General features: G+C 41.9%; 3 protein-coding genes across 3 annotated transcripts; 1 reads left to right on the forward strand and 2 right to left on the reverse strand.

The window, feature by feature from the left end:
* Positions 1-1,022: 1,022 nt before the first annotated feature.
* si:ch211-163l21.10 (basal body-orientation factor 1) lies at positions 1,023-5,050 on the reverse strand. Its single transcript, XM_055231163.1, has 9 exons — positions 5,007-5,050; positions 4,681-4,933; positions 4,538-4,603; positions 3,306-3,449; positions 3,152-3,232; positions 2,926-2,996; positions 2,249-2,393; positions 1,345-1,835; positions 1,023-1,276 (listed from the first exon to the last, which is right to left on the reverse strand). The coding sequence occupies exons 1-9, from the start codon at positions 5,048-5,050 to the stop codon at positions 1,168-1,170; spliced, it is 1,404 nt and encodes a 467-aa protein (XP_055087138.1). The 3' UTR covers positions 1,023-1,167.
* Positions 5,051-8,349: 3,299 nt separating this feature from the next.
* Positions 8,350-13,872, forward strand: entpd5a (ectonucleoside triphosphate diphosphohydrolase 5a). The gene is made up of 13 exons (XM_033987946.2): positions 8,350-8,968; positions 9,288-9,367; positions 9,577-9,720; positions 10,025-10,100; positions 10,499-10,534; positions 10,787-10,875; positions 10,960-11,039; positions 11,102-11,163; positions 11,229-11,330; positions 12,011-12,154; positions 12,233-12,286; positions 12,575-12,690; positions 12,775-13,872. Exons 1-13 carry the CDS (start codon positions 8,503-8,505, stop codon positions 12,856-12,858), a joined length of 1,533 nt encoding a protein of 510 aa, XP_033843837.2. The 5' UTR covers positions 8,350-8,502; the 3' UTR covers positions 12,859-13,872.
* Positions 13,873-13,928: 56 nt separating this feature from the next.
* coq6 (coenzyme Q6 monooxygenase) lies at positions 13,929-21,343 on the reverse strand. The gene is made up of 12 exons (XM_033988438.2): positions 20,958-21,343; positions 20,739-20,873; positions 19,487-19,545; positions 17,451-17,577; positions 16,471-16,601; positions 16,287-16,394; positions 15,993-16,055; positions 15,789-15,896; positions 15,027-15,229; positions 14,837-14,952; positions 14,478-14,644; positions 13,929-14,021 (listed from the first exon to the last, which is right to left on the reverse strand). Exons 1-12 carry the CDS (start codon positions 21,157-21,159, stop codon positions 13,992-13,994), a joined length of 1,449 nt encoding a protein of 482 aa, XP_033844329.1. The 5' UTR covers positions 21,160-21,343; the 3' UTR covers positions 13,929-13,991.
* Positions 21,344-21,510: the final 167 nt, after the last annotated feature.

Genomic DNA, 21,510 nt, shown 5'->3' on the forward strand with positions numbered 1-21,510 from the left:
AGAAGAACAATGCAGACTGTGACCTCCAGGGCCACATAGAGGTCAGGCTGGGTGTACATGGGGCAGGCTGCTGGGGTTGGAGGGGAGAGCAGACTCGGGTGCCTGGGTGAGGAAGGTAGAGTTCTCCTCTTTCATTCTGAAAGACAGTCATTATATTATAACTCTAATAAAACACACTTTTGCAGGTTCCCACAGCCAATGCTTTTCCAGCTCTGCATGGAATGTGTGACCAATAAATCTGCACAGACTTTATATTTGCAAGTGTGAGGTACAACTTTTATTCTAGTACATTCCTTCAGCAGACCCGTACCCGTAGACTGTATATGTAATACTTATATAATACTATATACTTCTTTATACACTCTATGCTCTTACCCGGCAGCATCACTGTCACCGAGGTGGTTCTTCTCTGGAGGGGCAGACAATGCCAAATTCTGGCATTTTTTTCTGTCAGGAAAACACAGAGTTGCATTAAATACAAAGCTGATAGTAAAAAGTCCTGTTTAGTACCCTAGTGCCATTTCACTTGGGCCTGCTGCTGTTCTGGACAAGGGGTAACTCTGGGTCAGCACAACTCACTTGGGTTTACTGTAGTTTCAAGCAGCTAACTGTCTTTACTTGCCAAGTGTTCTGAGGCACTAGTAGGTGCCAGACCACTGCTAACATGAATATATCTCCTCCTGTCTGCCATTGGCCTGTACCAACTCCCGCACACTCCTTTTTTGAAAATCATGTTACCAGCTGCTCAGTGACCACAAGTGTTCAAAGAATAAAATCCACCCGAGGGCACGTGAAGAGGGCCCAATCGCCTGAAAGCAAATGGACCTGACCAGATGTTTGTTTCCAAGCACACGACTCTGTGGCTGGGCCTATTTTTACTATTGTGCCCAGACTCTTTCTTCATTCTTTTTAAGCAGCTGGATGGAAAAGAAAATTGGTTAAAACCTAACTGATGTTTTATGGTATCCTCTTCTCAGAGAAAATGTCTGTTTAAAACATTAAAAGAGAGAGGAGTCAGCAGAAGTTCAACGGGAGCTATTCTGTGGCATCACAGCATTTGGTTTTTCAAAGATAAATGATCTCAAAGTGGTTTACACAGCATTGTCGCCTGTGAAGTCATTGGATGACTTGTGCTCTAGCAAAAAGACAAACAACACTGTTTTCTCATTACCTTTCAGCCTGTCCATTCATTTTTGCAAAAAGATGCCTCAAGACGTGTTCTTTTTGCTCCCAGGTAAGATCGGAGATTTCTACTTTACTGCCAGCCTGGTGAGTCCTAAAACAGACACAAAAAGGTTCAGCTATGATAAAGGGCTTCCTCACACATAAATAATGGGGACCCACCACTTTGCAGCTGCTTCCATGTCTGAATAGACAGAGTTGGTGCTGTGAGGGATTTTGTGAAAATTGCGAATGGGTGGAAACTTAATTTTCCCCCCATTGGCTTCCTTGAGTGTCCAGCGATAAGTCTGTAGTGCTTCCTTCTTATATTTGGACTTACTGACCATGACCTCCTGCTTGACCTCTGCCAGTGCTTCGTGAAAGAACCTCTCCAGCTCTGTCCTCTGCTCCACAATCACTGCTGCCAGACTTTTGAGGTGGGCCAGCTCCTTATCACGCATGCTAAGTACCTTCTGCAGCTTGTCCAGCTCCACCTGGCCAGCTTCAGCAGACACCAACATTTGCTTTTGCTTCTCTTCTTCCTGCTTCAATTGGAATTCCATTTGCTTCAGTGCCTCCTCCAGTGACTCAACTTTGAACTGGAGCCTTGACACCTCTTCTTGTTGAACAGAGATCTGGGCGGCGTTCTTCTTCATTATACCCTCGTATGTCTTCTACAAAAATATAAAGTTGCAATGTATTAAGCAGAGAGCACCAACATTAATTTTTATTATTCAAAACCAGTTTATGTGGTTCTCCCCTGCTGAATGATGATTAAATGGGTCACCTTAACCCTCCTGATGAGCTGTCATCATGAGAATAAGACTAACATGGCCACTGTTTGCTTATTGGAGAGAATCACTGACAGAAATCTGTAAAGTGGCCATTGATTCTACATGAGTGGAAACTGACCACAGCCACAGACCAGAAGCTGGGCCACAAGTAAAATACACAAGTTCTGTGCATGTAAACAAACAAGGGAAAATAACGGATGTCATTTTCTCAACAAATTCAACATGTCATTTATAGATTAACTAAGTCTGAGTTGGTTTAGAAGAAGCATGCAATTCCAGATGTACGATCTTACCTTGTCCAGAAATAGAGTGTTGTTTTGCTTGGTCAGAGACCTGGTTTGTTTCTGCAGTTCTTCAGTTTCCCTCATGTGAAGCTTTAGAGCTTCATTCAAACGTACGTTTTCTCTAAAGACTGATCGAGAGGCATCGTCCAGCTGTCTAAACAGTCAAAATATCATATACACTTCAACTGAGAGAATGGCATCATCACTATACAGTTTATATGACAACATAAAAGTTCATTCATTCATTTCAACATATAGTAAATATTCATATTTAGTCATATACATTTATCTTAAGCCTAATATCTAGACAAACTTGTTGTGTGCATCCAAAATTAAATCAATTACTGAAAGCTAAACCAAAGAAACCCGGACCACACCGGCATCAGTGTTGATATGTTATGAGCTATAAAATGTAACTAAACATAGCAGAGGAAAGATGTTCATCTTTAGGCCTCAAAAGTAATAAACTTCCTGCCTGTGGGAGTTTCCGAGACGGTAAAGCATGTGATCATTGGCGACAGAGATGTACACTATCATAAACGTGACAAAACGTTGTGGTGGAGAAAATAACATTGGGGGTTATATATATTTATGTACATATACTGTACATCTAAAAGGGCCAATTATTCTTTTCTGTGCGTTGGAGTTTCCTACAGGTGCACACGAAAGGACAGGGAGGCACTCACACAACCGCCTCACTGTGGGCCCTCTGCACCACCAGAGCGATGGTTTTCTCCGCTTCCTCTTCCAATCGAGCCTGTCGCAAAATATACACCTCACCGTTACACTGCACACATGCTCTTGATAATTCATGTATTTACTTTTACATGTTTTACTGTAGACCTGTAGGTGTACAGTAGAACAAAATATTTCAAGGTTAACATAATTCTTCCCATGATTTCACTTATGTACCTTTTCTTTAAAAAAATCATACTCCATTTTGTTGCGGTCTTCCTTGTGTCTCTTATCGGCCTTCTCCATGCTTTCTCGAATCTAAATCACAAAACCAAAATGTAAAAGCCCTACATTTCAAAGATCCAAAATGTAGCCTATGGGGGTAACTTACATCAGCAACCTCTTGTTCCATTTGTGCTTTCTGGATCTCAAATGCTTGAATTCTTCTCATCCCCTCTTCAATCATGTTGAAGTCCTTTGACCGTTTTTTGAACAGTTCCTTCATCTCATTCAGTTGTTGTGTGTATTCTGAAATCTACAAAAACACATAAAGATGCAGGAGAACATTAACACACATGGCTGTGTAAATTAAAACAAAAAGTTCAGATCTTTTAACTTCACAGGCTAAAATCAAAGTAAAACATGCACCCATAAACATGTAAGGACTAAGATAGTTTATCTACCACTGGATTGCTACCATAGACCTAATTACTATGGCAAGTCTTTTTTCAAGAAAACAGGATCCTATATAAATATATCTATATAATTATAACATGCACTATCACTTGATAAGACTCTACTTTTCAAGTGAGCTGCACAAACTGGATTTTAATAGACGAGACTAAAGGATTTGATCTCTGCATCATCATTATCTCATATCAATCAATAATAAAAACATACTTTAATTCATAATAGGTTTTCACCACAGAATGACATGATTGTTTTCTGGAGTTTGTGCAGGCCATTGGTCATTTTTTTATCTCAGAAGCTTATTGGTCTCATTTAGCAGCATTAAACCAGTGGCTGAGATGGAAAACATCTGCTGTCAAACCTAAGCTAAACGATTTGCTCACTTATGCCCCAGAAGCCACTTGAATATTGCCATGTCTGTTTGATTGCTTAGTCCCTATAAGCAGCACTAGTCAGTATGGATAAAAAAGGACAAATATATCTCTTTGTGTGTTATGCAACTGGTCACTTGTGGACATGTGATGTAGTCCTTTGGACAACACATCAGGGCCAGAGAGAGGCCTTTTTCAAACCAAGCACTTTCTTTTCTCTGGCCAGTGTAATGTGACTCGCTGCTGTTTTCTTAAACGGTAACATAATTACACACAAGAAAGCTGTTAAAGACAAAGCACAGCACAATTTGAACAGTTCAGTAGTCAAGTCACATGTGTATCCCGCCTGGGGTGATGCAGATCATTGTGTGTTTTTAGAATTTAGACTTGCACAGTGGTGGAGCCCATTTTAGTCCTGTTTGAGCTACTTTTAGTAGGCCTATTGATTGTTGCCATTCCTAATTTGCTGTGATGACTTCAGTGCTGTAATTTAAAATCTGTGGTAGACCATCCTAGGTGCAGCTGACTTCTCTGCTTGCTGCAGAGCCTGTGTCACACTCACCAGCTGCTTCTCCCGGTCACGTGCTTGTGCTGTCTGGTTTTTTAGGGTTTCCTGCAGCGAACGAATCTGCAGAAACAAAATCTGATGAATTTGGTCCAACTCAATTTGACAGGCTGCACAATTTGTAAATAAATTATAGACACCTTCTCCTCCTTGGATGCATCTTGCTTGTTGAAGAACCAAGTGGTGTCCACGCTGTCCTTCTCCACACGATATAAGTCGTTGGTTAGTTGTTCATTGACCCGGGCCAGCTTTCTGCAGGACTCTCTGTACTGCGCCAGGGACTGCTCCGTCACCTGCAGCCTCACTTCCCACAGAGCCGCGTTGGAGCGGGCCTTCTCCAGGTCCGACTCTCGGTCAACTTTAGAGTCCTGCTTACCATCCTTTTTCCCTTTACTGGGGAAACACAAAAGTTAATTCAAAGTTGGCCAAATCGCTAAAGAAAGATAACTTTATGAATGGGACTTACCCGGCTTTTGCCTTTTTCGCTTTAATAACTTTCTTCTTGGGCATGTCTGCGTCAACTAGCGTCAAAAACACTACCTAAAACACCTAGCGTTATATTCTAAGAGGAGGGGGTCCTAAGATTACTCTGAAATTCGCACAAGAGCTAACTTAGGCCACAAAAACGAGGCTAACGCTAAAGTGGCCCTCTGGGTGTTTGTTTACTGTTGTCATAGAGATGGGCCTGAGAGAGGTCACATTTCATTAAGGATCAAATATCCTCCTACACCTCAGTCTTTTTTATCTCCATGTGTATTTTTTAAAAGTACACCAAGTGCTTGTCCAAGTGTGGTTTATAGGCTAATAATGTAGTTTTAGTTGCACAAGTCTCTTGATTATCATAAGACAGAACAGTGGATGGGATGGTAGAGAGTGGTAGGTCAGGTGGAAGGCCTACAGTTCATACTGTGTTTTGCCAGTGATGTTAGAGGCAGTGTCTGTCAGCCAGCCTCAGGGCAACTGTGGCCACAGGGGTACCTTCCCACACCACCACTTGTACAAGTTCAATGTGTACGCAGTAGACCCATGCAGGATTTGTCAATATGAAAATGGACATTTAGACCTCCATTTAAATATGTCCATCCACGACCAGCCATTGAGCCATTGAACAGGTACAGATGTGCACTCAACAGCAGGGCACTGTGCTGACATAAAATGGTGGCACTTCTCCCTTGTCTTGTAATTATAGCTTTGTCATGCTGAGCTCTATCAAAAGGATCTGTTTGCACATGGCTGCCTCCCACACCATGACATGAGATAGGCCCACATTTGGCTCTTGTCAGTGGTATTGTCTATGTTGTCCTAAAAAGAACTGCGTGTTACCCAATGCAATCCCCACAGTTGTTTTGAACAGGAGTTATGGGAAAACCACAGAGATGAAGGAAAGGTGCACTTGGCTTATTTAAAAAAAACAATGTAAGGTTAACCTTGGTCACAGCTCAGTTTGCATCATCAAATACAATGATGTTGTTCAGCTTTTAGCAGCAGCTGAGTCTGGATTATTTGTAAAACACAAGTCGATATGGCCAAGTGCTGGGTGTAGCTACTGTAAACTTGATCATATAGCTTGTTCACGGCTCTGGCATCATGAACAAAGTTTGGGAACTAAATTTAAAGGTAATTACTATGACAGTGAGGAGAGAAAACTGAAATAACCCTGAGCTTTTCAAAGCTGTCATTATCATTGGAATTGTAATGACAAGCTTTGGGTCTCTTCAATGGACTTGTTGGGGTAGGACACCCACAAACATGGCATTCCTGAGGGCAACATTGCAGCATATTAATGATACATTGCACAGTGTAGATTACAAAGCTGGTGCCCTGTCTTGAGCATTTAAGGTTTCTGTTAACTTGAAGCCAAATGCCAAATCTTGTATTGAAGCATGCTCTGCTTTAAAACATTTCATTTGTAAAGTGCTGCATCATGTAAAAACAAACGGGCTTAGGCAGGCGAAATGCAGAGAAGCACATCTGTTGCATTCAAAAAGATAAAAGATTAAATCAGTTTAACTGTCAGTAGTTGCATGTAAATTAAAAGCCACATGCTCAGTGTTGCACCAAAATCTGGGTTTGCACTGATTTAAGCAGGATATTAATATAATATAAAGGTAATGATATAATGAAGAATAAATTATCAAAGAAGTTACTATGATGTGTTGCAGAATGTGATTTAACATGCAACCCGGACATATTGGCAAGTCAGTGAGAGGTCCTGCACATGTATTCTTTGATAGGGGCAACAACCATTCTGGTAAGCCACAAGATTGAAAAAACTAACCACGGTGTTTAGAAAAAAGGAAGGAGGAAAAAAGTCCAATATTTTTAGTTCAAATTACAGTGTTGGAACAGTGCTTTGCGAAGTCGAGTGTCCTGGGAGTGGAATGGCATGATGGGTGAACATCGGTGCCAAGCCCCACCCTCCCTACATTGTCCTTTCCATGGACTTCCTGCACTTTGCAGTGCCCATCTGGGACCTCTGCCCTCCCCTTCCCCTTTGACTCTGAGCGGCACATGGTACAGCCTTAGTCACCACTGCACCGGCTGAAACACTGTAACTCAAGTGTATATTCTCTGAATGAGCATAATAATCTAGGCTAGGAGTGAGCAGTTATTTTTTCCCCCCAAGGGCCATATTCAAATCCAGGCATGTGGCAGAGGGGTGCCCAAGGTGTCCAGGTCTGATCTAGTTAAACTGGTTGCACCATGGATCTCTTGCCCACTTTATGAACATTACATGAATTCATGTAGGATATTAGGCCTATCTTGCAAGTCTCTGTGCTTCTTGTGCTGGTCCCAAGCCTGGATAAAAAAAAAAAGGTCTATTTACTATACAAATGCAAAACACAAATGTCTATAAAACTGGGGATTTGAGTGGGGATTTTGCCTGTGCATGTAGTGATGCCTTTAGGCTAAATTTTATCACCATGCGCTCAAATCTCCTGAACTCTGACCGGAGGCATTGGCTGTTTGGCAGTATGTTATACTACTGTGCTACCAACCGCCCACCTACATCAGAAACAGCCACTCAATCGTTTTATGCACACTCTGAAACGTGCCCAAATATTTCCTCTGGAATCCAGTGGTCAGCGCGATGAGTGGGAGTAATGTTAACATTTTAAACTGTGATGCCACTTATTCCAGCTGGAGAACAGGTCACATTGACTTTTATGATTACTATTATTTATTTATTTTCATTTAGATTTAATTTTCACAGCAACCGCTTTCTTGTCGGCATGCACGTGACATTAGAAATGTTGAATAACGTACTGCGAAATGACTGCCACAGACATTCTTAGCGCATCTTTACTGTTTAATGTAGGGATTATAAAGCGTGCTAAAAACGTACGCCATAAGTGCAAATAAAGGTTGCACACGTTTATAAAAAACAAAACATAAAATAAAAAAAACAAAACAAAAACATTATAGGTAGCACATGCCTTTACAGTTCTAAATACAAATTTGGCAAAGGACATTTACGCACACATTAAGTAGAGAGTTCTTGCTACAGGCGAGTTACAGAAAAGGCTTAAAAAGTACCTATAAAAGTATTTTAAGAAGACTGCTTATTTCAGGATTCTTCATTCACTCTTTCATGTAGGCCTAGTCCTTTTCTTCAAAGGGGACTTTCGGGCACCAGAATAGTGCGTAAAGTTGAGGAGGGGAGAATTCAACTCCCAAAATATTCCATGAATGGAAAAAGAGAAAAGTTGCAGGGTAACAGGTAGAATCAGCGCTCGGTGGGAGGAGGAGGTGATGGAGACCCCTGAAGGAGCGGGGATGGACTGCCACACGATTGGTGGACGACTGCTCGCTTTGTGGCCCTGTGCCAAGCCCTTATGTCTTTATATAGTGTAAAGAGATGAGCGGACAGTCCTGAGTGTGTATCGCATTCACACTGCAGCTCCTCTGCTCCTTCTGCCTCTCCTCAGGACCCTCAAAGTCCACTACTGATCCACTTCTTTATGTGCGCCTATCTTCACCCGGCTGCGAACACCATGGTCTCCGTCAGACTGCTGCTCTCTGTGTGCGTGTGGCTTCTGTTTGGGAGCCACTCCACACAGGCGACCTACTACCGCCACCACCGCTATATCCCCATCTATTACCGCTACCGGGAGCACTCTGCCAACACTGAAAACCTCCTCCCCGAGGCATCTAACCCCGCGCCTCGAGTGCCCACTTACCCTCGGGTCCCAGAGGTCTTCCACCCTGCACCTGAGCCCATCCACCCCATCCCAGAGGCGTTTAACCCCGTACCTGAAGTGGTGCATCCCGCTGCACCTGAGCCTTACCGCCCACCTGAGATCCCCCAGCCGGCACCTCCAGCTCTCTCTCCCATCAGTATGAGCCGAGTGTTCCATGGGATCATGTTTGACGCTGGGAGCACAGGCACCAGAATCCACATCTATAAGTTCATCCAAAAGGACCCGGGTAAGTCCTCTCTCTCATTCTGGCTTTGAGGTTTCTGCTGGCTCCCACTGTCTGCTGTTAGCTCATTCACTCTATGGTGTAATGTGAACCACGCTCCAGCTGCAGGCGCATGCTACACTTCTAAAAGCAGCTCAATGAACTTAAAATGTGTTGACTTGTGTCAACACATGTGTAGGAACATAGTCAGATGAACTCTGAATGTAAGTCAAATGCATGGGACTAAATATCCAAAGCAAGCAATTAAATGCACCAGTGTTTATTTCACAACCACAAGACATCACATTAAGTGGTCACTGGGTTTGTGTTCTGGCTTTTGTAGTGGAGTTGCCGGTCCTGGACAATGAGATGTTCCATGCTGTAAAACCTGGCCTGTCTTCTTACAAAGATAACCCTGAGGAGGTATGTTTGTAGCCATTTTCCTTCTAGTTTTTATTAATGATCAGGTGTATTAGAGAGGTGTCTCTCTAGTAGAAACCACAAAACTACCAGGACTTTCCAGGAGTGTGGTGTATGTAACATTTTGCAATTATCAAAATGTGTAGCGCTGATGCTGTTACTCTTATCTACCATTTACATCAGGTATTTTTTCTTGATGTTTGTCTATGTAGGGCGGCAACACCATTCGCCAGCTGCTGAAAATAGCCAAAAAGACAGTTCCAGAGGAAGATTGGAGGAGGACCCCAGTGGTGCTGAGGGCCACTGCGGGGCTGCGCCTGCTGCCCCAGGAACAAGCCAGCCGCCTTCTGAAAGAGGTGAGGCCTCAGACTGTTTGGCACATGAGCCAACCGTCCCGCCGGGGAACGTGAAGAGAAACCACTAACTGCTTACAAGTGTCACTGGAAAAAGAGGCAGCAAGTCTGCCCATTTGGTGGTCATTATGTAGCAAAAACAGCTGTTGTGAGGTTGTGTGGAGTAACCATATTTGTTATTTACCATATTAAATCCAGGCTACTGTTCCAGCCATGCATGTTGTTAGGTTATCTGTCAGTCCAGGATTAGTCATAGTGGTGTGTTGTAAACAGTCGAATGCATGTAACTGACATTTTTGTCTCATAGGTGAAAGAAGTATTTGACGAGTCTCCATTCTTTGTACCTAACAACAGTGTTTCCATTATGCCTGGAACAAATGAAGGTATTTTATATTTACCAATTTCTGTTAACTAACCTCTCTACACCAAAATGGCATAATATGCCAGAGATATTTTTACTGTCATAATTAGGAGATGCATTACTACTACTGTAGTTTATGTCCACACCCAGTAATTGTGAGCAATTTTCCAGAGTTCTCATTAAGGTTCCCTGACTGTGTCATATGTCATCACACACTTTATGAGTGCAATAACCTAACATCAGAGCTGACTGCAATCCTTCATGTCAGACCAACTCAGCTGTTTTAACATGAGCTAATGAAGCTGAGCTCGACACAAATACTTTTGTCAAAACCTTTGAAATACAAATACAGAGGTCTTGATTCAGTCATTTGCAGTGTCAGGACATCACTAATGCTTTCTCTGCTCTTTGATGTTTTAGGAGTCCTTGCCTGGGTCACAGTGAACTTCCTCACAGGTAAGACATTGCTTGTGTTTTGTTACGTTGGTGTTGGTGGTCAGCACGCTCATATCTGTGGGCCTGTGTACACATAGAGCTGTCTCCTGAATGAGGTTAGGAGTCTGAATCACTGGCCCCAAGCAGATCACGAAAACAAGTGATGTTCCCTCACATGTTTTGCACAGATGAGCTGCCTTCAGAATGTAGGCATTATAGTCCTGCAGTAGTGTCTCTGCAAGTAAAAAGTAAAAGTATTATTTTGTGCCACAGGGCACCTGTATTCCAATACTCGAAGGACAGTGGGCATCTTGGACTTGGGTGGAGGATCAACACAGATCACTTTCCTTCCAAAGTCAAAGGTACTGTATGTAAAATTACGTATGAACCGTTTACATTAAATACATTAAACAAATGCATTCATCAATATACTGTTTATCCAACAGAAAACAATCCAGTCTGCTCCCTCATCTTACATTGCTAATTTTAACCTGTTCAACCACACCTATCAGCTGTACACGCATAGGTAAGTTTCCCATTTTTATCATTTGCCATATAGTATGTTAAGTAAAAATCTTCTTATCACAGTTATTTGGGAAATGGACTGGTTGCTGCTCGCCTGTCTGCTGTGGGAGCTTTAGGAGCAGATGGTAAGTACAACATATATTCCACTTGGAGCATCATTTTAAGTGGTAACTTATATTTGTGTTCCCAGGTGTGGATTGGAAAGTCTTCACTAGTCCCTGTCTTCCAAAAAGAGTCAGAGAAGAATTAAATTTTTCAGGAACCACCTACAAAGTTAGCGGGATTCCAGACGGTAAGATAAAAGCTCTGAGGTTTGATTGCTTTCCCAGACCATTGGATCCAACTATTCCAGCATTCCTTTCTCTCATTTGAACACAATAGAATACAGTACAATACAGTCTAAGATGAGAATGTTTAGCCGCTGAAGTTTTTGAAACCTTGGCGCCAAACGCATGTTTTGTCATCTTGTGACTCTTTATCTTCCCTCTTGAACAATTACATTGCAGCAAACCTTGTGTTTAAAAGAAAAGAAAACTGTCAGTTAGCTTCACAAATAAGGCAGTCACTCCCATACCACAGTCCAGTAGCCAAAAGATGCAGGGCTTGTTCCAGAGTTGTTACTTTTTTGTGTAGCGAGTGGCTTGATCTGAACCGCTCACAATTATGTGGTAAAAATAGGCAGGCCATCAGGGCAGCTCTAACTGCTACTCTTGTCAGCACATGGTTTCTTGAGCACAAATGAGCCAACCTTCTCCACACAGTTCCCGCGAGCCTGTGAACCCAGAGCTACTGGGGCTTCCCTGGGTATGCTCACACGAGCCCCTCAGCTTTACCCCTTGGTTAACCTCAGCTCCGTCTACTGGCTCTCATCATCACATTCCAGCCACTGCTGCTGCAATGCACCTCCAACTGGCGGTTTCCTCCAGTCCATTTTCAGTGTGGGTTACATCATTCTTTTTTCTGTGCTCTCAGGCTATGCTGGCTATAAGCTGTGCTACTATGAAATGATGAGGGTTATCAAAGGCATAGTGCACCAGCCCTATGAACTGAAAGGCAGCAGCCTCTTCTATGCCTTCTCCCACTACTTCGACAGAGCAAATGAATCCGGCCTCATCGGTAAGCGGACACACTGTGTACAAATCAATTCATCATAATTCTCATATTTTTCTATAACTGGAATTTGTGTTTTCTCAGATAGCAGAGGTGGAACTGTGGAAGTCAGAGATTTCAAGAAGAAGGCCAAAGAAGGTACTAATTACATCTACTGACAAAAGTAATTAACATGTAAGAATGATTGTCATTAGCACTGCAATACTTCACATACCACCAAATAGCTACTATGTAACATGTGAATGTACAGCTAATGCAGTGTGGTAACAGATGGGCAGCTTTATTATGAGATAACATGGAATAGACAGGTTTGTTCCATCAACCCTGCCCCTGTGCTCTCCATTACCCTCCATGTATTCATCTATAATTCAATTCAAAACTCTGTAACACCAACGTATTTTCATATCATTTTCTTTTCATTTCTAGTGTGCAACAAGATGTCAAAATACCGTACCATCAGCCCATTCCTCTGTATGGATCTAACATACATCACTTGTCTTTTAAAAGAAGGCTTTGGCTTTAAGGACAACACAAAGCTACATGTAAGTGCAAGAGTATTACAAATGTTGATAAAGTTTTATTAGAGAACAGTAACTTACTGTAGACCCTTTTCATCCCCTTCATAGCTCGCCAAGAAAGTTAACAATGTGGAAACAAGTTGGGCTCTTGGGGCCACCTTTGATTACTTTAGAAACCTGAACATCCACTAAAGCCCACGGCTGTGACTGCAGCTGGCACTGAGAGGGACCCTCACTGGGGCTACCTCCGCCCTCCTCCACCAGATGTCCCACCATACACAGCCTCACATGTCCAAGAACTGTTGAAGAGAAATCGCTATATTTTTTATAATGCCAGCTGTTTCTACTGTACCAGAACCATTGGGTTTATTTGAAAATATTTTTGTAAAACGTTTACATTAATGATTTCTCTTAGATGTTTGAACATGAAATGCTATTCACATGCCTGTGTGGTCCTAGTTTAGGATCGGTACAGTCAGGGTGACATTCTGGTTGATTTCTGTGGTTTGGTGTGCAAAGATAAATGCAGTAAAATTTGTTAAAATGCCAGATACTGAGAGGGAGCCAACGTTTTTACAAGTCATTTATCTTTGAGGGCATGGCAGGAATCATTAGATAATACAAACTAAAATCTTAAACTTTGCACAAAACACTTTTATCACAGAATGTTTTTGAGACACAAAGTTACAGAGTTGTTCGATTTTAAAGAGCTTCACCATGACGCTTCCTCACAGAACAATTTCTTCTATGCTTCAAAGCTTGTATTTTGAAGTAAGGCCAGTTTACTTTGTTTGGTCTAGAAGGAAGCACTCCTCTTCACAGTTGTTATGTTGTAGTGCCTTTAACTACCATGTTTTAAGCCAGAGAAATTAAGAGGAAATGGCAAATGATGCACATTTTAAAGGCTTTCTTGGTGTGCATAGTTGCACCTGGTTTTGTTAAAGAGTTATGAAACTATATTATGAACTGTACACATGTTAAATAACTGAAATGACTTAAACTAGAATATACCTTCTTGTGCAGCTGCCTCTCCTTCGCCGTCTTTTCAGTATTTCACACCCTAATAACTACTGCTGTATATACTTAATGTATTTGTAAAATATAATGACTTGACAAGAATGGCTTTTGCATTCCTCAACAAATGGCTTTTTCATAAACTAACATTTTTAAATTCAGATGTGTACATTATACATCTTTGTTTTAATAAATTTTAAATTAATACACTTAATCTTCTGTCTTTTCATTTTTCAAACAAAGAAACATTCAGTGAGAACAAAATAGAATTTTATTTACATTCAGTTGGAGTAGTTGGATGAAGAAGCACATTACTTACTGGCAAAGGCCATGATCTGCTCCTGTAAGAAGCAAAGGAGACAGTAAAGTCAAAGCCTCAGTAACCTCTCCTAGTGCTGTTAAACTCAGTGTCCTCAGACCTGAGCTGCTTGCACTGAATCACTGTTAAAAATGGAAAAAGTGTCACGTTTAACTTTGTACTCTCAATAAAGCCTCTCTACAGCCTGTTAAAGTTGTGCTGGTCTGAATCACTTAGTAGGAAATAAAGCTATTTCATATGAGTGGTCAGTAATAAAAGGGGTGTGAAAACACAAGCTAACACCACTGTCCACTGCCCCTGGGCCAGCCCTGCACCCCACCCACACACTTTTGGTAACAGTAAATTTGGGGCTAAACTTAGATGCCATAGTAGTAGGTTCAGAACACTAGAAATTATAGACACAGCTTGAGTAAAGCTCTGTGTAATCAGAAAGAGGGTGGGGCTTAATGTGACAGGTGGTCATGTGATGTGAGCTTACTTTGAGTGTTGGGAGCATGTTGGTGGCCTGCAGGCCAAAGGTGCGAAGGAGCACCAACGGAGCAGCGTCATTGGAGTACAGGCGCTTCATCAGGTCTATGGCAGCCATCATGGGCAGGTTGTGCCTTTGCCTCTCAGTTTCATATTCCAGGAGGTGCTGCATAGCTCCTGCAAACAAAAAACACCATTTGCACTGTGCATATGATATTATGCCTTAAACATTTCAATAATGACTAATAAGAGAACAACTCTTTTTTAACTCAGTAATTAAATATGTACATTAAATCAGAGAAAATCTTTGTAAGGAAAAGAGCTTAAAAACAGTGAACATCCGCTGCTGTGTTTCTGTGTAGCACTGACCTAAGTCCTTCCCGTTAAAAGCTGCTTGGCTCAGGATATGTGTGAGGCACGCCACATCCCCAAAGCCCAGGTTGACTCCCTGACCTGCCAGTGGGTGCACTCGATGGGCAGCATCCCTGTATAGACAAACATGTATTGAGGTCACTGTCATTTTTAACTATTGCATGAATTTCACCTATTTTTTCCATACCCAATTAGAGCAACACGGTGCCTGATATACTCTGATGCATGCCCCATGCCAAGGGGGAACATGACCCGGGTTTTTGGGCCTATAGCGGCAACACTGGGAGGAAGCTGTCGGGGGGATCCTGCAGAAGGCATGAGAGCTGACAGGGCAGTGCGAAACATAGAGCCAGCCGTCTCCACCAGGTCAGACTGGTTCTCATTACTCCACTGTGGCATAGGGGCACATTCAAAGACAAAGAGAGAAAACAGCCATTATCCTTCTGTGGACACACAAATTAGCTGACATATGAGCAAAGCTGAACTCCAGGCCAGGGAAAGTTTTTTTCTGTAACTAACTGGTTTGGCAGGGCACAGTGAGCCTGGCTAATTAAAAGAAGATGCCGGCCAGGCTATACAGTCGAATTAGCTCTGTTTGAAAAACATTCCATGCAGTAATGGTCGACACTGGGAGACCACAGGTTTAATTAGGCCAGGCTTGAAACCTAACGTGACTCAACCGTGGTGACCCTGTCCATCAGCAAAATCAGTAAAAATAGCCAGCTTGGGAAAAGGACTTTTGTCTAAACAGAAGAATTGAAAGGTACACCCTGACCTCAGAAAAATATGACTATGGTGTAAAGATGGGTCAAACAATGACAGCTGTGTTTGGGGGATTCACCTCAGCTGTTCAGCGTGAGTAACCTGTGAGTAAACAGAAATGTAGCAACTTTCTGCTGGCACATGGAAACTGTGAGACTTTATATTGCTATAAAATGACATTTCTCACAAAGGCAGAGTTGACTGCGTCCACAAAGCTCTCCTCGTCCAGCTGCAGCAGCTCCTCCGCGAGGCGATGGCTGGTGGACCACACCAAAGAGCTCTCAGAGTCCGACAGCTGTTGTGAACATTAATGCTGAGGCATTATCTGGACTAATAACACAATGAAATGACAGATTTGCAAGGAGAACTAGAGCTGTAAAAGCTGTTTTACCGGTAGCATTGCTATGGGTCCAGTTGGGAGGAACCTCTGCCATGCAACATTGTTTTCTGTGGGCTATCAAATGCATAAATCAAAGATCTTTTATTGCACACACACATTAATTACACATTAAGCACATGTAAACAAGGTCTTAGACAGACAGTTGCTGAGTAGAAGCATTGTTCTTTACTTTATGACAATGCCATTTTAAGATTACCAGCACAATTGAAGACTAAAGTAGGAATATTCAAATGACTTGAGACACTGTACATAATAATAATCAGGAAGAATGCAAACTATATTTACCTCAGACAGGCGCAACACAGCAACAACAGCAGACTGGTCATAATTCCACTTGACTGTGGGAATTCCTAATGCCCGCCTCACCATTGAGTTTTGCCCATCAGCACCAATCTGAGAAAAAAAAAGAAACAGAAAAACATAAAACAGGGAATATGAAGTATCGCAGGATTTAATCAAAAAGACTGACAAGCAGCTTTGTCTGCAGAGTCTCGCCACTGGCTAGTGTGACCTGAACCCATGGGATCGACTCAACTGCCTGATGTGGCATTGGCCATGTGTACTTCACCACTTTAGACCTGTACTTCACTTGCACATTATCTGTTGAAAAGCAGAAACATAGCCATTGTCAAATTTTTTTTACATATAATGTTTTAATTCAGTGCCTGTAACAGAAACACAATGGAGAAACAACTGAAGATCTTTGAACCACATCATAAATGGCCGATTTTCCAAGCTGGTATAAGGTTGCAACTTAAGTTCACATAAAACATGTTGAATGATTTTGGCACAGCTCATGCACTTTCTGACAGCTAATCTACAGTTGCCCTCCTGACTCCTGTTACCTGGAATCAGTAGCTGACTTTTTCATAGTTTTGAATCAGAATGCATGTGAAGGAAAATGGGGGACTGTGTTACAGAGTAACTGTAGCTGCGCGGAAAAAGCTTTCATCTACCACACTGTGTATGCAACAACACCCTCGCTCAAATGAGTAAAGAGTGGACAAGCGAGAGGCACATGAGGTAAAAACGTGCAGTGACCACAATTCCACAATTTGGCACCAAAAGTCAAAAAGTGTTTATAAATATGCCACTCTGGCTGTCAAGCAGTTACGCTTTTTTTGTCAACCTCACAAAAGAGGGTCTAATGTGGACAAGAATGGAGCAGCAATCTGTACATTTGAATGTATTTAGAGATGCTGAACACATGGCAGCTTTAAATAAGTCCCTGGATCTCACGTGGCCTCATTGTGTTTGCCACAGTGCTTTGAGTTCTACATTTTAATTGAACTATAGGAAAAACTCCAGCTCCAGTGGTTCTGCAAGTCTCAAATAGAGTTCACCACAAATAATAAACAAAATGTGAGGACAGCATGAAATAAATATGGTGGGATGTAGCCAACATGCCCAACAAACCCAGAGTTTATGATAGAAAGTGTGCTTACTTACCAGATAAACTGTCCAGCTGTTTAGTGAGGGCTGCCACAACTACGTCATTCTCCACAATGTATGCCATCTCATCCTCCAGGTTGTCCTTATCGAATATGATCAGGGCATCGGAGCATGCGTCCCAAACCTAAATGAGAGGCCCATTATGGCTGTGGTTTGTGTTTAATGCATCTCCTATAGCTATATATAGCTGTTGTTTCATTGCGCTGCACACATCAAAGTTTACATGGTACTCTGGTGGACACAGGCAGTATATGCAGTGAGGGTCCAAACAAGCCCTGTATAGATGAGTTACTTCAGCTTAATAATAGCATGCACTCACTAGGGTCAGTTTGTTCGGATGTGGATTCTTCATTTTCTTGGAAGCACAAATAACTAATGACCTGTTTGTGAACATTACAGAGTAAGTAAATATTTAGCCACAACCTAAAGTGGCAGAAACAGTTGCTGTTTGCAGCTACTGTAATTTCAGCCTTGGATCCACCGTGGAGTTCAACATGGAGAGTGAAAGTGTTTGTAACATGGAGAGTGAAAGTGTTTGTACAAGGTTAATCTCTCCTTGCTTGTAACTATGGTGACACAACCCTTCATTTGGCAGTAATGTGCTGCTGCTTTACTTTTTACTGACTTGCCATAAAGTAGGGGGATATACCCTCAAGTAAACCACTAATCACACTGGGGCTGCAGCTTGTGATAAGTGGTTGGGAAGAATGATTTACTGAGAATGGCCCAAAAATGGTTTGGGGTTAGTTTAATACAAGTCCGAATGATTCAGCTTGGGAAAGAGTGGCCTGGCGGTGCTCATTGTGTTATTTAGACAATACAACCAGATTTCTCACAACTCTAAAGAAGGACCAGAAGCAGCCCTCTGTTTAAAATCAAAGACCTCAAAGCAAAGCATGCATTTAGAGTGGAAGTGGAGGAGCGTTTTACTGAATGGAAAGAATGTTATTTCCAGCTTTTCTGCATACTTTCCAACATTATGGCTGAAACGTATAGAAAATGACGATGATACAGCGGACAAACAAGTCCGTGGCACCACAGTGAAGGTATAATGGCAGAGGGACACTAGCATGAGCACTTTTAGGCCTTGCATGATGACATCTTGGGCCCAGAGAGAAGCCCTGCGGTCAGGTGTTTGGTACGCTCCCACCACATCTTTCGAGAAGGACCGAGCCTGCACCCACAGCCGTAAAAGTGGCTTCACATTGCAGCAAACAACCACTCTCCTAATCTTTCATCTTCTTGCTCTTGTTCACATGAATCTTCATAATTAAAAGACACTGACTATGAGAACCAATTTGAAAATGTCCAAATGATTTATTTAACATAACAAACACATTTTAATACAAGTAACCTGCGCAGCCTTTGAACTGTCCGATGCTTTGCTACAGTCAACTAATAAATCGTCTTTTACATACTGTGTCTTAACTGGTATATTTAGTGCAATTGAATTTGAAGAGTGGCAGAAAAGGCAGAAATTGCATAAAGGAATGAGCAAAATGTCTGCAGATGAACCCAATGTTCTCCATTTTTATGTGAACATGCACATACCACATACATGATTATATGAGGCTGTATTATGTTGCTTGTTCAGTGAGCTGGATGAGTGACTAGCAGAGTGGCAAAGGCTTTTCTCTCCACAAATTGCATGGTGCTGTGATTGATGGATGGCAGAATTACATCAGTAAAATAGTCTATTGTAAATATGAAAAATAGCAATATGTAACAGAGGGATTTGGGAGTAGTTTGGTTTGCATAAGGCTAAAACTATTTTTTGCTTCTGTTAAGCTGTATGTCAGAAGATCAGTGGAGCAGTGGAAGGCAAGCTCTGCTAAAATAATTGAGGAGGTCATTTGTATTTTTGTCTGCAAATGTGTATGGCTCAGGACATGATATTTAACTCAGCTGATGAGCCAACTCAGGCATGTTATTTAAATTGCTACTAACAGGCATGTTTTGTTGTTGTTTGAAGTCAATTTACTTTCTTTTGACACCAAACAGAAAGTCATGATAAACATGACTGATCAACATACCTGCATCTTTTTATAAGGCTTACATCTCATATTGGTAATGTGTTCCCATGCTCCGACACCTGAGAAGAAGCAAATATGAAACACAATAATTATGTGCACACACTAAAATGACACTCTGCACTATATATGTGTCCTTTGTTGTAGAGATAATATGTCAGAAATTAAAACCATCACCATAGAGTCTCCAACCTGTAGCTCATGAGCTACTAGTAGCTCTCCACCCCATTCCAAGTAGCTCCCTAAAGGATTTAGGAATTATACATATTACGCTAATTTGTGGTTTATGTTTATAGGCATCTAAATATACCCTATCTCAACCTATAATTGTTACCTTTATATTGGCTTAATCTTGTGTAACACCAGAAAGGAGTGGCTCTCTACCATTTTTGTTTTGTAAAAGTAGCTCACTGGGAGAAAAGGTTGGAGACCCCTGTAGGATGTCATACTGTGGAAAATTATAGCCAAAAGAACAACATGCAAGCAGGAGAAGATCCTCCTCTAGGCCAAGGAAGAATCAGTTTAGTGGGAGCAAGGCCATTCACAGTAAGGATGTATGTTTTTCTACATTCTTCTGTTCTGCAATAAAAACATCTAAAATGAAATGACATGCTTCTGTTTTTAGGCTAAAAGTTTTTAAGTAATTGGAAATGTCATATTTAGCTATAATCTGGGTCAGAACATCTGCTTTTAGCTTAATGGCTCTGTATATTTCGTTTTAAATAAAGCTTAAAAAGACTTAAATAGCAAAAGGCAACAACATGCACAGAACAATAGGTTACATATGAATTGTAACGCTGTTGTTCCGTGCCCTGCAGAGAAGTTACTTCCTGCATGCGTTTTCTTAGTATCTTGGCAGAGGCAGTTTGTAAAGCTCTAAACCTCATATCTCACAATACGTGCGTGTGTATGACTTTCTGGTATTGAACTTAATAAAGGTCTGATGTGCTCAAAGACAGTCACTAAAATCTGATCCAATTTAAAAAAAAGCTGAAAATGTTGACGATGTCATGTAGAAAGCGTAAATACAGTCAGTGATGGCTTATAGCTCCCTGCTGAAGTTACCTGACATTGACACTGTTTATTTTTATCAGCATGTACCCCATACCAAAACAGCATGTGCTAGCAAAAGCTCCAGTGAGCTGCAGCTCCAGAGGGTAATGCTGGCAAATGCATTTTTTGTATTTGGCCCCCCACACTTCAATAAATAAGCAGTATTCATATATTTGTATGTGTAAGCAGCACTGGTGCCTACTTGCAAGAAGGGTTGCAGAACCAGGGCTGATGGAGCTGACTCTGGTGCTGTAGGTGTCTGGGACTGAATCCATCACATTCTTATGACCTGCTTCAAGAAGGAGAATTCTCTTGTCCTCTAGGTTGGGATCCATGCCTTTTATCATAATGGTGAGAAATATATGACCATATGCGTGACAGAGTGACAGGAATTGTACCAATTTAGGGTTACATCACTCACCCAAGGAACAAGCCATGGCAGATCCGACCATGCCTCCCCCAGATATAATAACATCATATACATCATCCTGACCATCACTGTTGTTCTGCTGAGCGCAAACAAATCCTCGACAAACACTTTTGGGGGTGGTGAGCCATCTCTCTGCAAATAGACATCTGGCCACTCCGTTCAGGGCCAGCGTCGTCTTGGCGAGTTTGTGCATTCTCTATTTTCACTCTTTCGTCATGAGGGAAACTGATGCACTAAGGAGGAAAGCAAAAATGTTAGTCTGATTATTTTATTTGACAATTAGCCAGAAGTTTCCCCTTGAATATGTCCGATTACGGACGCCTCTTTCTCCTTTCAGCCATGTTGTGTTGACAAGCGCTGTAGAGGAGTTACTTCCTGTTTCTAGTCCAATCACAGGACACGTCCTCCTCTGACGTCCATGCCCAGCCCTCAGTGTCCTGAAGACTCTCGAGCCGTGATATCTGACAATTCACGTTTTTATTAACTACAAAATTAGGACCAAAGCGTCCTGACAGCGAGTCTGTCCTATGGAACACTGGGAGAT

The sequence above is a fragment of the Periophthalmus magnuspinnatus genome, chromosome 22 (genome assembly GCF_009829125.3).
Source record: "Periophthalmus magnuspinnatus isolate fPerMag1 chromosome 22, fPerMag1.2.pri, whole genome shotgun sequence".
Lineage (NCBI taxonomy): Eukaryota > Metazoa > Chordata > Actinopteri > Gobiiformes > Gobiidae > Periophthalmus > Periophthalmus magnuspinnatus.